The sequence below is a fragment of the Schistocerca nitens genome, chromosome 2, assembly GCF_023898315.1.
Source record: "Schistocerca nitens isolate TAMUIC-IGC-003100 chromosome 2, iqSchNite1.1, whole genome shotgun sequence".
NCBI classification, from domain to species: Eukaryota; Metazoa; Arthropoda; class Insecta; order Orthoptera; family Acrididae; genus Schistocerca; species Schistocerca nitens.
In genome coordinates this window covers 205,518,222-205,536,166 of record NC_064615.1, presented here as the reverse complement: position 1 = coordinate 205,536,166, position 17,945 = coordinate 205,518,222, and the positions used below count along the sequence as shown (strand labels likewise).

At 42.2% G+C, this 17,945-nt stretch overlaps 1 protein-coding gene across 1 annotated transcript in view; it reads right to left on the bottom strand.

Moving 5' to 3' along the window:
• LOC126234323 (sialin-like) overlaps positions 1-15,933 on the bottom strand; it is a 155,739-nt gene extending 139,806 nt beyond the window's left edge. Inside the window, exon 1 of the mRNA XM_049943009.1 lies at positions 15,911-15,933. Within this exon, the coding sequence (XP_049798966.1) occupies positions 15,911-15,932 (22 nt within the window). The 5' untranslated portion in view covers position 15,933. The remainder of the gene's footprint in view (positions 1-15,910) is intronic.
• Between the last annotated feature and the right edge of the window lie 2,012 nt (positions 15,934-17,945).

Below are 17,945 nucleotides of genomic sequence, written 5' to 3'. Positions count from 1 at the left end.
ACATTAATTAAAACAGAACATTTGCACATATTGACATTTCTACCAAAAATTATTCACACAAAATTACAATCATATACAGTAAGTTTTGTTCCCTCCAAATGGGACAAAGCATTTAAACGACAGATATACTACATCGCATAGAATCAGACCATGACTCAAAGTTTTTACAAAGAAAGGAGTATACAGTTTTAGTTATCTATTCAACAAACACATTTACAGAAGCACAGCAATGTAACATTAAATGAAACAAAAGCAAAATAAATCAGTACAGCATTAGAGCTATGGTGTTACAAAATCAGACGAAGCGGAGAGGGGCATGTCCGCCGGCGAGTTTGGCGCAGGTGTCAGCACAGGTGGATTGCACGGTAGTTCATCTTGGGGAGGAGCAATGAAGGCAGGTTTGAGTCTTTCTACTGATACTGTCTCAAAGCATCCTCCGTTGCAGATGATGAAAGTATTCTCATGAATATGTCGGAGATGATGCAGAAGTTCAAGGGAATTCGATACATGGCAAGGCGTGATTTAATCTGCAGATACAGGCAGGTGCCTTTAGCAAGAGTGAGTCTGTAACACACTGCATTTCTAATCAACGGGAAATTTTATCAATGCAAAATATTTATGAGGCTAGGAACCGAATTAAGTTCAAAATTAACTATTTATGTAGATGACCCCTTTTACAGCTACCAGGCAATGGAAGAAACAGTGCCAAATACTTTCAAATTATTCAGCATTATCATTACGGCAGGAATGACTTTCAAAGTTGCAAAATCTGAATTTTTAAAAGGAAACTATCAAGTTTTTAGGACACTTTATACAGCAGAAAAAAATTGGATTGGGTTTAGAAAAAATATGAGCCATCAAAGAGTTGCACTCTTCCAACTGAAATATCTGTTCGAAATGTGGGAGTCCTATCACAAATTTTTCCCTAATCAAGTACTGAATTGTCCACCGTTCCACGTTTTTACTACTCTGTAGTGTATATTTTGTATCTCGACAGGCACTTGTTTTTGTGAGGACAATCAGTTACAGATGTAGAACTTGTTAGTTGGACAGCAGCTCATCGTCAGTAGCACAACACACCACAGCACTTCATTTGCGAGTCCTGACGAGCTTCTAATAACAAGAAGCGATTTATTTTTTATTTACTATGTGCACTTTCGCCTAAGTTCTTAAAATTCTTGCGTATTTGTGTATCTAGTAGCCACAGTTCCGCGTTTTTACAACTGTATAGTGTATAGTTCCGCCATCTCTGGTGTGGATAGGTACTGTGATTGCTGTGTTCAGGTGCAAGCTGAGTTGATGACACTCCACTCACTAGTCCAGGCGCTGCTGTCTTCGGTCACACAACTTGAGGCTGTTAGCAATGGGCATCACTGTGGGGTAGGGCCGAATGTGGGGATGCAATGTGCGTCCAGTACATCCCTTGTGCCCCCGATAGGTTCACTGCTGTGGCTGCCCCTATTACTGCCCCCACTGAGGATGACCCCCTCACCTGTGATCGAGTGGGATATCGTCTCAAGGTGTGGTAGGCAGCGAAAGACTTTCTAGGGCGGCCGATGGAAAGGTCTCCCTGGTTCATCTGCCAAATAGGTTTTGGGCACTATCTGTGGCTGACAAAGATCCTGAGGCAAATGCAGTCGCTCGCCCTGTTCCAGAGAAAGCCTCTAACCCCACAAGATCGAGCATTCACGGAAGGTGGTGGTTGTGAGCTCCAATGTCAGATGTGTAATGGACTCCTTAACGATATGGTTGCCAAAGAGGGGAAGCAATCCAGTGTGCACCCTGTTTACATACCAGGAGTCATTTCATATGTGGCATGAGCACTTCTGGATGTCATGGAGAGCACAGGGTCCAGCCAACTGCAGGTGCTCATATCGGTACTAACGATGTGTGTCACTTTGGACTGGAAGAGATTCTCTCTGGTTTCGGGCAGCTAGCTGAGGTGGCGACTGTTGGGCCATTTGCAGACCTTTGGTACAGAGTTTAGTGGAGAGTCTGAATCAGAGGCCCAGACGCTTCTGTGACAATGTAGGTTGAAGATTTCTCTAGTGCCTCCATAACGTGGTGGGGTTCCGGGTCCCACTTAAGGTCAGCGCTCCATTATATACAGGAGATGGATACACAGGTATTGGGGGCAGTGAGGAATGAACTGGGCGGTTTTTTAAGATCAGATGTTATCTGTAATGTACAGAGAGGGCTTCAAAGAGTGCACGACGAACGCAGGAAGAGGGTAAGCATAGCAACAGTCAGTATAGTAGTTGTAAATTGTCGTAGCTGTGCTGGGAAGGAACCAGAGCTCCAAGCACTAATAGAAAGCACTGAAGCTCAAATCGCTATAGGCACCGAAAGATGGATATAGCCGAGGATAACTTCAACCGAAATTTTTGCAAAGGACCAAACAGTGTTCAGAAAGGATAGACCAATTGCAGTTGGCTGGGTATCGATGCGCTCGTTGGTGAACATAGAAACGGAGGGAGCCGCCAAGCGAGAGCCGCTTGCGGAAGAGTAGCCCAAACTAATGGTACGGAGAACGAAATGCGACAGACAGACTACGGACAACAGATCAGGGCAAGGACAAACAACCTTACGACAATGGGGCGCTACGCAGAGCAGTCGCCACAACAATGACAACAAGATCAAGAGCAATAGAGAGACAAATTCAAGACGCAACCAGTGAGAGTAACCGGGTGACACGCAAGGTAGTTACCGATCAGTTCTAGTGCAGTGAAGATAGATCCATAAGTATCAAGTGTGAATCCTGAACTGACTGGCTACGCAGCTGCCTAAACCCCTGCCGCGTGGAACGCTATTGGCACACGCCCTGATATGACGAGATCGTGGCGCGCTCGCCATGACAGCGCAGCACGACTGTGGTGCCCTCTACCAGTTGTCGAGGTCCATCTACTCCGGTGGACATTCAACCTCTGTGGCGCCTGGTACCAGACTTTAATCAATTAATAATTGGTTGCTTTTACCGAACCCAGACTAAAGTGATTTGGTTGCTGAACAATTCAAAGAAAACTTCAGCATCATCTCAAATAGGTACCCCACTTGTACAGTTATAGTTGGCGGATGACTTCAGTATTCCTCGATATGACGGCGAAGATATATGTTCAAAGCCGATGGCAGGTAAAAAACTAATCTTCAGATATTGCATTCATTGCATGAGCAGTTAGTTTAGGACCCTAACCGAAGTATAAACAGATGCTGACCTCTTAGCAACAAGTAATCTTGAGCAAACAGGCCGCATCATGGCAGATAGAGGGATTATTCACAAAACGGTCGTTGTAGCGAGACTCGCCACCACATCTTTCAATATCTACCAAAACTAAACGCAAAATATGTATCTATTTTTTTAAGTAGATAGTAATTCGCTTGGCGCCTTCCAAAGAGACAGTCTCTACTCCTTCCCAACTAAGTATGTAACTATAGACCAGATGTGGCTTAAATTCAAGAGTTCAAGAGAATTGAGAGATTTATCCAGTAAAAATTAATAAATGGCAGTACTGATCCCCATGGTATACAAAGCAGCTCAAATCGCTGCTACAGAAGCAACGAAAACAGCATCCCAAATTTAAAAGTACACATATCTCAGATTGGCAATATTGTACTAAAGCTCGAAACAAAGTACAGAATTCAATGTGAAATGCTTTTGTTAGTTTACACAACGAAACTCTTGTCTCGAAATCTGGCAGAAAATCCAAAAAGATTCTCGTCATATGTAAAGTATACCAGCGGCAAGACAGAATCAAAACCTTCACTGTGCGATACCAATAGTGATATTATCGATGACAGTGTGATTAAAGTGGAGTTATTAAACTTAGTTTTCCGAATTTCTTTCACCAAAGAAGACAGAGTAGATATTCCAGAATTCGAGTCAAGAACAGCTGCCGACATGAGTAACTTAGAAGCAATTACCCTCAGTGTAGCGAAGCAGCTGAAATCGCTTAATAATTGCAAGTCTTCCGACCAGATAATATGCCAGTCAAGTTCCTTCCAGAGTATGCTGATACAATAGCTCCACACTTAGCAATCACATGCAACCGCTCCCTCACCGAAAGATCTGTACCAAAAGACTGGAAAGTTGCACAGGTCACATCAAAACTCAAGAAAGGAAGAATAAATATTCCGATGAATAGGCCCATATCACTTGAGTCGATTTGCAGTAGAATTATGGAGCATATACTGTTTTCGAACATCTTGAATTACGTTGAAGAAAAAGGGGTATTGACGTATAATAAGCATGGCCTCAGAAGGTATCGTTTTTGTGAAAACTTCTAGTAGAATTAATTATATATATATATATATATATATATATATATATATATATATATATATATATATATAAAATTACGAACACAAAAACTATTCAGACTTACTGAGTTACGTTTTGTAGAGGAGAACCCGGAGAAACTCTAAAATGTAGACGAAAGGCATCGGCCAAATATCAGATTTCACCTCTGTAATAATTAAAACCTACACAATATGCTGGTTGTGATTAAGTATTACCTCACTAACGTACAGCTAGTGCACTAGCATTGCGTTCGCAATGCTTAAGCCAAGGAAAGCTTCCAGCAAGAAAGTACACTAGTAGTATGTGTGAGGAGGGTGCATGATAGTAAATGAACATTATTATGCTAAACTGTTAACATCAACACATGTTTTGGATTTGAAAAAAAAAATGTTATGTGTGGAGGCACCATGCATTGTCATTATTGACCATAAAGCTTTATTACATATCAGGAAGAGCTAACTGTTAAATGGTGATCTGAACCTCTGGTCATTATTTCTACAACAATTCAGTATTGAGATAAGATCTGTGAAAGGAGAGCAGTGTGATACCTAATGCACTCTTTCAAATGCTCACAGATATGAATCAGGAAGAAAACATATTTGATTCAAATGGAAGAAATGATTTATATATGTCAAAGGTACCCCATAGCAAGCTCGTATTAAGAAAATATGCAGAAGATTACACCAACTGCAGAATGAAGATTTCCATTGCAAGCTCGAGATGATCAAAAAGGTGGTAAACTGCTAAAGCATTATATTCTTCGGAAAAAAACCGGTTAAGGTGAAGAAGAGAAGAAGATTTTGGCTGGAAGATCTTTTGGCCTAAAAAGTTTACTGACAAATTGTTTGAATACAGCCCTCTAAGCAATGGTCATTTTGAGGTACGAAAATATTTAGATAAGTTGAGAGTGACAGTCATTTTCAAAAATATGTGGGAAAGAAAAAAGCAGTGCAACAGTGCTTGTGACGGATGTCAAAAAGTGAAGAACATGAATAAAGCTGTCCAACGCAACACACAAAATACTTAAGTATATGATGTATTAGAATTATCAGCCATGGATATGCTTTGTCCCCTACCTGTAACTGTCAGAGGAAGCCGATATGTGTGGGCGTGCTGAAAAGCAAAGCCTCCGAATTTTAATGTGAATACTCTTAAAAGATTTTTAAATAAAACAAACTTTATTGACGGTACACATCTTTATTCTTCATGTGTTCATATTTGCAGCTCTCTGCAGCTAGAGGGGTTCAAATGGTAATGTGTAACATGGTGGTATGTAACATAACTATGTTGGTGTGGGAAAAACGGCGTATTGTAATCGAGTTTCGGTTTCGAAGAGTTTGTCCACACATGGATCACCTCTCCTTTAGCATGACGATGCCAGACCAACAATCCGACACCTTGGGTTCACTGTCATCAATCATCCTTCATGCAGTGCTGATTTGGCCCCATCCGAGTTTCATCTGTTTCCGAAACTTAAGAAGGTCTACAAGGATTCCACTTTGATAAGTATGAAGCGGAGCGAGTAGAGGATTCGCGAACAAAATCAAACATTCTACAGTGACAGTATCATCGCACTGGTCTTTCATTGTGAGAAATGTGTTCGTTACCTGGGTGACTATGTTGAGCAACAAATATATAGACTCAAAGAATAAAGATGTAGAATGTTAATTTTCAGAGCCTTAAGAGTTTTTGCATAAAAAATTCGGAGATATTAGTTTTCAGCATTCCATCATATTTTTGTAATATTTGATGGATTTACCAAATTCAATAAGTTGTGCTGAATTAGCAGGGAAAACATCAAAACAGTTGCAGCAAGGATTGGCAAACATGTAGAATAAATGGGTATTGGAAATTCATGCTGAGGGACAATGGTCCTCAGTTCATGTTCAGAGAAAAGAAGCATAAGTTAGCATAAGTTGGCATAAAATTCTTGCGTAGAAAACCGTTAGGCGAGAAACCCATCGGAACATTGCTTGAAGGAAATATCACAATTACCAAACACTTACTGTTCAGACAATCACATGGTTTGGGGAAAATATGTTAAGCTATTTGAGAATGTCATTAATTGCGTAATACATGAAATTACAGGCCAAAAACCATATTTAATGATGACAGACGAAGCAGCACCCAATTTGATCAGAGAGACAGTGAAACTGCCACACCAAAGAAGAGTTTTGATAGAGAATCTGAAAGCAATGATCAGAAGAAAATACGTAAAGGTTGCGTTCTGGAGGAAGAGGCGATGTTGTTGTTGTTGTGGTCTTCAGTTCTGAGACTGGTTTGATGCAGCTCTCCATGCTACTCTATCCTGTGCAAGCTTCTTCATCTCCCAGTACCTACTGCAACCTACATCCTTCTGAATCTGCTTAGTGTATTGATCTCTTGTTCTCCCTCTACGATTTTTACCCTCCACGCTGCCCTCCAATGCTAAATTTGTGATCCCTTGATGCCTTAAAACATGTCCTACCAACCGATCCCTTCTTCTAGTCAAGTTGTGCCACAAACTTCTCTTCTCCCCAATCCTATTCAATACCTCCTCATTAGTTACGTGATCTACCCACCTTATCTTCAGCATTCTTCTGTAGCACCACATTTCAAAAGCTTCTATTCTCTTCTTGTCCAAACTGGTTATCGATATGACGGAAAAAATAGAACATACAGAGTTCAATGTTGGAGATTTAGTTCTAGCGAGTGTTCGTAGGAAATTCAGTGAGCAGAAGAGATTGAACAATTCTTTGATTCATAGGAAGGACTTCTCAAAATTTCTGACAATCCCGTTAAAATATGTATGGACTAGGTTATACAGAAACAAATTAAAGGTATAGGACCATAAAACATCATTTAATTGTGATGATTAAAGGAGAGAGGAGGTGTGAAAGATTTTTAAAATGTTGTGTTTTAGTTTGTTCTCTATGCGTGTATATTAGTTCAGTGTGGCGATGTTTACGTGTGAAAGTGAGAGGAATGTGGTGAGATTAGATCCTGCACTGCAGAAATAAGTGTCAACTCCATGCGGCGTCTTACTGAATGTTGAAAGTGCCAGACACCAGTATTGGAACTGGGAAGAGTTGTTTCTCTGCTGGGAGAGAGCGCTAAGTGCAGTGATAAGCAGTGAAAAAATGAACGGCTCTGAGTGCAAAGGTGCGAACATCAGACATGAGTTTACATCACAAAATGTTTATAAACTTAGTAGCAGTCAATGAACTAGCGCGTTAGTAGCAGTGTTGGTCTCATTGCAAGAACTCTGTCTGAGGGTGTAAATACGAATTCATTAAAGGTGTTAATTGTTCAGTCTATCAAAATGTAACGTCAGTGTAATAAATAAATGTAAATCTTGGAAATTTTAGTAATAGTAATTGCACCTTGTGAGGGTTTCTGGAGAAAGTTTTTGTTATTACAAATCCTAAATAGCAGCATAAATGTAAATATACAAAAGTGCAATATCTGTATGTGAAATATTTACGTATTTATAATATTTCATGTGCCGTCAGATGTGAATCCCATGTGATATTCATTTAGTACAAAGTGCCATGGCCCAGTAGCGTACAGTTATATCTCCATAATTTAAAAAAAAAAAAGAAGATTAAGCAGTTGAGAGTTGGAAATCAACGAGAGAGGAAATGGGCATTGCCAGTGTTGCGTTCAGGGGAGATTAACGGTCCTTAATTACGGACTGAAAAATTAATTTCGAGTCAGGAAACAGACAATAACGAGTATATTGGAGCCAGAAAGGGGGGCGACCCAAAGAAGAGATTCACCGGAGACATTTTTCTGAAGATCATCGCAAGATTAATGGAGAAGCTTCCAGAAACACACCATAGCGTCATTGTTGTACGAGTAACTGCAATTTTTAGTATGAACTTAACCTACACAAATGATGCAAACTTTTGGAGAAGCTGAACAAGGCAGCAGAACCGAAGAGCAAGGAACAGAAGATACAAGATTTATCAAGAGGGTCTATGAAGAAAGTTAGCAAGAGTGAAGAATTCAAGACTTGGAAGGTACAAGAATTGTGCAGGTTTCGTCAAAGGAACAGGAGTAAATGGAATAACAGTAGTAAATGTGTATGGTGAAGATAGCAGCTATTTTTTGTTTTTTGTTTTTTTGACTGACACAAAAGAATCAGCCGGTGAATTACAACAACAGTGGACGGAACAAAAGGATGTGAATGTTGAGCAATATATTGTGCTACGGAAAGGGGCTTGGAACAGTGTATTCTTTATCAGACTCATTCATTGTGAAAGCCAAGCACTAATTTTGTTTAAAAATGAAAGCTCGAATAAACTGATACGACTCCACTCAAATTATTATGTGTACGTCAATTATAAAAGTAAAAAACTGTGTGTTTTGGTATAACCCAGAGAATCGCCATCTCTGTACATCATCTGAAGTGATTTCATGCTTTTATGTCGTCAAATTGTTTTTGGGTCACCTATTTTGAAGTGGAATATTATTTTTATAATTTCGACACTTGAACTGAAGACATATCGGCACACTCGTATACTGACTATAATAGTTTCTCACTCCCACTGAAACAGGTGCCGAGGTGAGATCGATGATCAGCCGTCTCCACTGTCTCAGGTGAGAGAGAAAAGCAAACTGCACATCTCTGGTGAAGCCATCTGCATAACAAACTGAATTTAATTACGCATCACTGATAGTATTTCAGTATAAACAACATCAAAGTATAGGAGTCCAGGCTAGAGTTATACAAAGACATTTGTTTGTATTTCAGTAACTATTAAGGGTTATAACTTTTTGTGTCCAACATTGTAAACAGGAGCTCAAACATTTTTATGCATGTCGTTACAGTTCAATGTAGGTATCGTTTGTAGCTTGACAAATATCGAAACGGTTTTCCACTTTTCGCCACACGGTCATAAGCACGACAGGTCTCACGGAGGTATGCGGTAACATCACCGGGATAGTGGGGTCACCACACTGCTGGAAAATAGTGTTGAGAGGCATCTGTGGAACTGCACAGTTCGTCAAATTGTCAAGCCAGACGTACCCTATCACAGGCTTGCATGCGCCATTTTGGTCAAATGGTGAGAACACATCTTGGAGAGCTTCTCAGCCGACGGCGTATTTGCCCAACAACATAAAAGGTCGAGTTTTTCGTTATAGGGACTTGTTTGTATGTACCTCTAGCCCGGACACCATGTGCAACAGAACTGTATTACTTATTCTGAAAGTTAATAATGAAACTAAATGCATTCTATTCCGCAGACAGTGTTAGGATATTACTCGCAGTTAGATCGCTGGAAAATGGTGTTGTCTTGAAAGTGACGTGTTAAATCATTGTTTGTTGGTGTCAGTTTTCTTTGTAATACAACTTTGTTTAGAGGGTGGTTGATTTGTAACATTGCGTTGTTATGTTAATGAAAGACTTCAGTTCACATACATGAGTACGGTTTTCCACTTTTCAGTATAAACATCGAAGTATAGGAACTCCGTCATAGCAATTTCACATACTGTTTCAGTTCAGTTACTATTATTTATGCACATATTGTTTAACAGATTTCAAGAAATTCACAACAGGTGAAAAGTTATTACTTAACGTAGTAAAATTTTGCATTAGTGACATTAATACTCAGTGGCCTTTCCTGAGAGGAGACGTTGTCCATTTTACCGGTTGTTGTAATGCTGTAACTGCATCTGTTTATGTATTAGTGGTTTTGTGTTTGTGTGTGTGTGTGTGAGAGAGAGAGAGAGAGAGAGAGACAGACAGACAGAGAAAGAACTTAGTTTTACATTTTATTTGCAAATGAAGACGTGAGATTTTAACACATTTTAGTTCAGTGTAGGCGTTGGTCCAATTCTGATTTATTCCAATAGAAACAATAGTAACTGTGTGAATAGCCGTTCGAGTGCTAGTTAATAACACTAACAATTAGTCCATCATTCATACATACCTAGTGAAAGAGCCATGTTTTAGTGTTAGTCAGGCAGCTGCATATCAAGTTAACCGTTTTACGATCTCTCCACAGACTGTCAATATGCTTTCAGAACGCTGAATGTTGGGCCACAAGCCGTACTTAGCTGGAATCCACGATCTTTATTTATCAGCTCATCCACGTGATGTACGTAGATCAATTTCTACAGATTCTTTTGCAGCTTAGTCCCAGAAGACACTGGCCTGTTTTAACAACTTGGTGCAGTTGGTTAGTTAGTTAGTGACACGTTCCATAATTCATGTTATGTCCATTGGCGAGACGGTGCTCCACTGTAGCTAACTCAGCTGCTTGTTCTTTATCTGTGTAACGCTTGTGCTTATACACTCCTGGAAATGGAAAAAAGAACACATTGACACCGGTGTGTCAGACCCACCATACTTGCTCCGGACACTGCGAGAGGGCTGTACAAGCAATGATCACACGCACGGCACAGCGGACACACCAGGAACCGCGGTGTTGGCCGTCGAATGGCGCTAGCTGCGCAGCATTTGTGCACCACCGCCGACAGTGTCAGCCAGTTTGCCGTGGCATACGGAGCTCCATCGCAGTCTTTAACACTGGTAGCATGCCACGACAGCGTGGACGTGAACCGTATGTGCAGTTGACGGACTTTGAGCGAGGGCGTATAGTGGGCATGCGGGAGGCCGGGTGGACGTACCGCCGAATTGCTCAACACGTGGGGCGTGAGGTCTCCACAGTACATCGATGTTGTCGCCAGTGGTCGGCGGAAGGTGCACGTGCCCGTCGACCTGGGACCGGACCGCAGCGACGCACGGATGCACGCCAAGACCGTAGGATCCTGCGCAGTGCCGTAGGGGACCGCACCGCCACTTCCCAGCAAATTAGGGACACTGATGCTCCTGGGGTATCGGCGAGGACCATTCGCAACCGTCTCCATGAAGCTGGGCTACGGTCCCGCTCACCGTTAGGCCGTCTTCCGCTCACGCCCCAACATCGTGCAGCCCGCCTCCAGTGGTGTCGCGACAGGCGTGAATGGACGGACGAATGGAGACGTGTCGTCTTCAGCGATGAGAGTCGCTTCTGCCTTGGTGCCAATGATGGTCGTATGCGTGTTTGGCGCCGTGCAGGTGAGCGCCACAATCAGGACTGTATACGACCGAGGCACACAGGGCCAACACCCGGTATCATGGTGTGGGAAGCGATCTCCTACACTGGCCGTACACCACTGGTGATCGTCGAGGGGACACTGAATAGTGCACGGTACATCCAAACCGTCATCGAAACCATCGTTCTACCATTCCTAGACCGGCAAGGGAACTTGCTGTTCCAACAGGACAATGCACGTCCGCATGTATCCCGTGCCACCCAACGTGCTCTAGAAGGTGTAAGTCAACTACCCTGGCCAGCAAGATCTCCGGATCTGTCCCCCATTGAGCATGTTTGGGACTGGATGAAGCGTCGTCTCACACGGTCTGCACGTCCAGCACGAACGCTGGTCCAACTGAGGCGCCAGGTGGAAATGGCATGGCAAGCCGTTCCACAGGACTACATCCAGCATCTCTACGATCGTCTCCATGGGAGAATAGCAGCCTGCATTGCTGCGAAAGGTGGATATACACTGTACTAGTGCCGACATTGTGCATGCTCTGTTGCCTGTGTCTATGTGCCTGTGGTTCTGTCAGTGTGATCATGTGATGTATCTGACCCCAGGAATGTGTCAATAAAGTTTCCCCTTCCTGGGACAATGAATTCACGGTGTTCTTATTTCAATTTCCAGGAGTGTATTTCTTGTGGCCTTCGGACGGTCTGACCTACGTACATTTTCTCACACTGGCAAGGAAGGCGTGTCCTTAACAAACACCAACAACGGCTTGATCTTGTGTGGCGGGCGTAATGTATCGCCAAGTCTGGGTGGAATCCCAATTCGGTTTTACGGAGAGCACTCTACGGCATTGGCCCCTTATTTAACTTAAACCAATCGCGAATTTCTCGTGCAGTTCAAAGTCCAAAGCGACTGGGAAAAAGCGCAGGTGACTCCTGTATACAGGGAGTCTAAAAGAAAGGACTCACAAAATTACGGACCAATATCCTTAACATCGGTTTCCTGCAAAATTCTTGAACGTGTTATAAGTGCGAATATAATACATTTGCTTGAAATGGAAAAGCCGCTGTCCACAAATTAGCACGAATTTAGAAAGCATCGCTCATGCGATACTCAGCGTGCCCTTTTCTCACATGGCATCCTCCAAATCATGGATGAAAAGCAACAGGCAGATTCCATATTTCTAATTTCCGGAAAGCGTTTGACAAGGTGCCCCATAGCACACTGCTAACGAAGGTCCGAGCATTAAGTTCCCAGATGTGTGAGGGGCTCGAATATTTCTTAAGTAACAGAGCCCAGTACGTTGTCCTCGACAACGAGTGTTCATATGAGTGAAGGGTATCGTTGGGAATGCCCCAGGGAAGTGTGATATGACTGATCTTATTCACCATATAATTAAATGATCTGACGGACAAGACAAAATGTCTAGTTGGTGTGTTTTGAACAGCAGCTTGCTCTAAATGCTGCAAAATGTAACTTAACTGCGGATGAGTAGGAAAAACAATCCTGTGATGTTCGAAAATAGCATTAGAAGTGCGCTGCTTGTCGCAGTTACGTGGATTAAATACCTGGCGTAACGTTGCAAAGCGATATGAAATAGAACGAGCGTGTAAGGACGGTACTAGGGAAGGCGAATGGTCGACGTCGGTTTATTGGGAGAATATTAGGGAAGTATAGGTCATCGAGAATGGAGACCGCATATAGAACACTAGTGCGATCCATTCTTGAATACTGCTCGAGTGTTTGGGATCCCCACCAGGTAGTATTAAAGGAAGATATCGAAGCAATTCAGAGGCGCACTGCTCCTTCTTTTACAGATAGGATGGATCAACACATGAGTTTCGTCAACGCAATTGGGAATCCTTGGGGAAAGTAGACGATCGTTCAAAAATGGCTCTGAGCACTATGGGACTCAACATCTGAGGTCATCAGTCCCCAAGAACTTAGAACTACTTAAACCTAACTAACCTAACACATCACACACATCCATGCCCGAGGCAGGATTCGAACCTGCGACCGCAGCGGTCGCGCGGTTCCAGACTGTATCGACGATCGTTTCCGCGAATGGCTGTTGACAACATTTAGAGAACTGGCATTTGAAGCTGTCTGTAGATCGATTCTGCCGGCGCCAACGTATATTTCGCCTAAGGAGCACGAAGACAAGATGAGAGAAACTACGGCTCTTGCGGAACACATGGACAGTCGTTTTTCCCTTGCTCTATTTGCCAGTAGAACAAGAAAGTAGTAATGGTACAAGATACTCACCGCCGTGCACAATATCGTGACTTGCGGAGTATGTATGTAGATTTAGATATAGAGTCTGAAAATTTATCTGGATGAGCTACCTTCTATGGTAAAATGATGTCGCAACAGTGTCCTCTTCCTCCTCTACAAGCTGTGGCCTCGGCTCACTGTTTTTACTAACTGTGGGAGAAATTTGCATCCAAACGTGACAGCGGCATATCAGATTAATTAACTCAAAAGTATGCTTCTTCTCCTGGAATTATATTACAGCTACAGTTAAGAAGATGGAAACTGTAAATTCTATTAAATCGGTTCAGGCATGCCTTTTACTAACAGCGGCTGACTTAACTATCTCTTCCGCCCACAAACTCATACAAGAGGGACATGTAAGGTGGCAGAATAAATGAAGGTCAGATTCGCACCTTACATGAGAGCTTTATACATCGCAGTGTGAAGGTTAATATGGCACCTGCCTTAATTTGGCGGTAATGAGCAAATTTGCCTAGCAGTATGTGATGCAAAAATGGATGACATTGAACTGACAGTAATTACACCATTCCTATAATGCGTGTTTGAGCGAAAGGTGAAATTTGCAGTGAGAGCATTTTAGTTTGGAATTCAGAGGGACGACGCAGAGGCAAGGTCGCACTACAGGGGGTGCCACGGAAACCACTTAAAGGCGTGTCCCAGGCGGACAGTCAACGACTGAACAGGTGACTCAGACACGGAAAGAGAGTATAACTGCCCATCTGCGGGAAGACAGGAAAGAAAACTTTTAGAAAACTGCGTTTCGGAATATACGAACAAGACCAGTGACACATTTTCGATCACGTGTGCAGCGAGTGGTACACACACGAGAGAGTCAATGTACGCATTTAGGCGACTGGAATGGGCTCAAAACGCCCGATTGGCGGAAACGTGCTAAGAAGGAAAAAAAGAGCCAAAGTTTCGACACAATTTAATGGTAGGTACCTTACGATTGATAGAGAGAGTTTCCACAAAATAAGAGGAACGCTCCTATTGGTCGAAAAAAGCTGTGACGTGAAGAATGAAAGAACCGGTTTGGGGAGACAGTTCGACTATGAGTAAGACAAGACGGAAATTTGGGGAACTCTTCTCTGAACTGGCGTCAAGTGCAGAACGGAGCGCATAACGCTCTGTACAATGCAGAGGAGCAATTTGTGTGAACACTGCGTTCACAGCGGCTGATATCCAGCTAGAAATTACGTGTAGCATCGTTTAGCTCCAACTGTGGAGAAACGAACCAGCCAATTACTTAATTGTTCTTGCGAGAACCGAGAGGGCATTATAATATGCACACTGCTCCAACCATGGGAGTGTATATTGCCACATTCTAAGACTAGGGATAATACATGTTCTGTCGCATAATGAGAAACATATGGAAAGTTTCTGCTGGAAAATTCAGCAAAGGTGTAATTAGTTTTATAGGAATTTCATCGGAAGAGAGTTGCCTAGCAGACGACAGCTCATCGCAGCTTAAGGTAAATATCGCGTGCAGAGGTGTAAACGTGTTGGTTCACCAGCTTGCGTCCACTGTAAACTCGAGCGACCTTGCGTAATCTTTAGCTCAATTTGTCACATAACTAACTATCCACCATAGACTTGATTGTCATCCTAAAAATAGTACCGAACTTTGAACCGGAATCGGACGCTTTTCGTAGACTGACCAACATCATAACGTAAGTGAAGGAACAATTTTGTAAAGAAACTTCTAGCTGAACTTTGATATTGTAGTGTTTAGGATAATTTAACCTTCCGAGAGTTAATATTTAATATTGTTGTGTTTAGGGTTATTTCACGTTTTGATGTTGACGAGATGCATTATCCTGATAACTGTTTTTTGTTGTCACATTGAAAACTGTGTAAAAGCGTGTATTTTTGTGCTTAAACATGTCATGTCAACTTACACAGTTGTCTTCAATCCTAGATAAGTAAACCACAAATATTGCACCTTACAGACAAATCGAACACTGCAGAGCAGACAGTTTGGCGCACATTTCCTAAATGATGCACTGCATACAGTAGTAGCAGTAAAGTTCATAAATCGAGCGCACCAGTTCCACACTGAATCGTTGGCGTATGGAAATATGGTATATAATACGTCGGCATAAAGATTATATTCTTTCAGGTGGTTCCAATTGCTATGAGAAACTTTTGCAGCTCACTGTGTATAAAGTCAATCACTATTTCGCAGGGGCTCTGAGAGTTCCATGTGGGTCATCGAATATCACGTATAAAAGAAATCTTACTTCACAAAAAAGGTGGATATAGAGTACTAACTTTTTCACCTGGCAATAATGGTTTGACATGCCGTAGGTGCTGCAGCCTTACCTTTTTCCCTTGCGATCGCCATGCTGGCCAGCTGCAGAGTGAGCACCGACACATGGCAGTTGCTTCAAGATGCAGAAGGCACAGTAAATCAGTTCTTGTTTGCTAGCGTTTCTTATCGCGCATCCTCCATTGTTTGAGGGTGCTCTGTGAGGTGACGTTGAGACGAGATCCCGCCGACTGCTCGTTACACATTTTCCGGCGTCGTACGGATTTCAAGGGCGGCATAGCCTCTCTTGTTGCGTGGGTGCTTCGCAACCTCTCGCACCGTGACGTAGCACACAAAGAACAAGCGTTGATACGACGCTGAATTTTCAAGCAACCCAGGTTCTTCTTCTTTCACATATTTGCAAAGTCTACTTCGTTCAGTCATTTATTGACTCATCTGTTCATTTACATTTCATGTTCCAAAAGTATATACAGCGGTGTGAAACGATTCAAGGACTATTTTAGTGCATACCATCTACTATTAGGTAGCATTTTTGCTTTGCATGTTTATTTATCTACAACAACTTTTGTTTGCAGCACACTGTTGATATCTCAGTTTACATATTGTAATTTTTGTCATTTAGCGATAGTGAGTGTATAATGGTACAGCCTCTCCCAGGACTCATATGAAATATCCGATAACACCTGTTTATATATATATATATATATATATATATATATATATATATATATATATATATATATATATATACGGATAGTTATCGGACAATTCAGTGCTTCCTAAGGCCTTGTATGTGTGTCTTTATGTCTTTATGTGTATCATTCTGTCCTATTTGATAAAAAAAAAACTTGATATTCATTGCGAAAGCACATGGAATGTCCTGGAAGAACGTGCGTTGTCATAATTATCGGTAGATTGTTGTCATTGATAAAATTATGTGCATATACAGGGTGAGGCAGTGAAACGGCACGATTTTGTAAAACCACCAAAGATTTATTTACAAGTAAAATCATAATAGTTGAACATGGATCTCAAGTACAAGAGTGGAAATTAAAGATTTAACTTAAAAACAATCATTTTTTAAATATGGTGTCAGTGAGGTGTCGTCCTTGGTTTTGCACACATTGTCTAAGCCTGAGATGAAATTGTCCCATGACGTTTCGTAGCATCTGTACTGGAATGTTGTTAATTTCCTGTCGAATTCGCTCCTTCAGGTCTTCTTTTGTTCTTGGTGGATTTTCCTGGAAGACTTTGCACTTGAGGTAGCCCCAAAGAAAAAAGTCTGGTGCCGTCAGATCTGGTGAACGGGCAGGCCAGGGGAAATCGCCATTCCTGCTGATTAGACGTCCTGGAAATGCAAGTCTGAGCAATTCCATTGAGACATTAGCAGTATGGCTTGTTGCACCATCTTGCTGGAAGAGTGTTTCAGCATCTGGATCATGTCGATCAATTCCAGGCAGACCAAAAATGGTCAACATGTCAGAATAACGTCCAGAGTTTACCGTCACTGTGTTGCCATCTTCCTCTTCAAAAAAATAGGGCCCCACAATTCCACGAGATGACATTGCGCACCAGACTGTTACTTTTTCAGAATGGAGAGGTTTTTCATGAAGTTCGTGCGGGTTATCTGAGGACCAATATCTGAAGTTTTGCTTATTTACGTACCCACTAAGATGAAAGTGGGCTTCATCACTCATCCATAAGTTATGCACTCTTTCTTCATTTCGTTCAATAACGTTAAGCATTGACTGGCAAAAGCGCATACGGTTATTGTAGTCATTAGGTTTAAGGGCTTGCACTACCCGAATTTTGTATGGATGATAGTGAAGGTCACTCTTCAAAATCCGTCTTACTGATCGATTGCTGAGACCAAGTTCTGCGCTGTGCGCGGATTTTCGCGGACTTCGTCCCAACGCTTCGCGCACACGATTAATGTTCTCGGGTGTCCGGATTGTTTTTGTGCTGCCGCCTCTTTTCTTTGTTGTGCTAACAGTAGCTTCAAAGGTTTTAACCCAAAGGAGAATGGCTTTCCTTGATGGCACGGGAGCCCGTGGCGGCAGGTTGAATTCACGACGAAAGGCGCGTTGA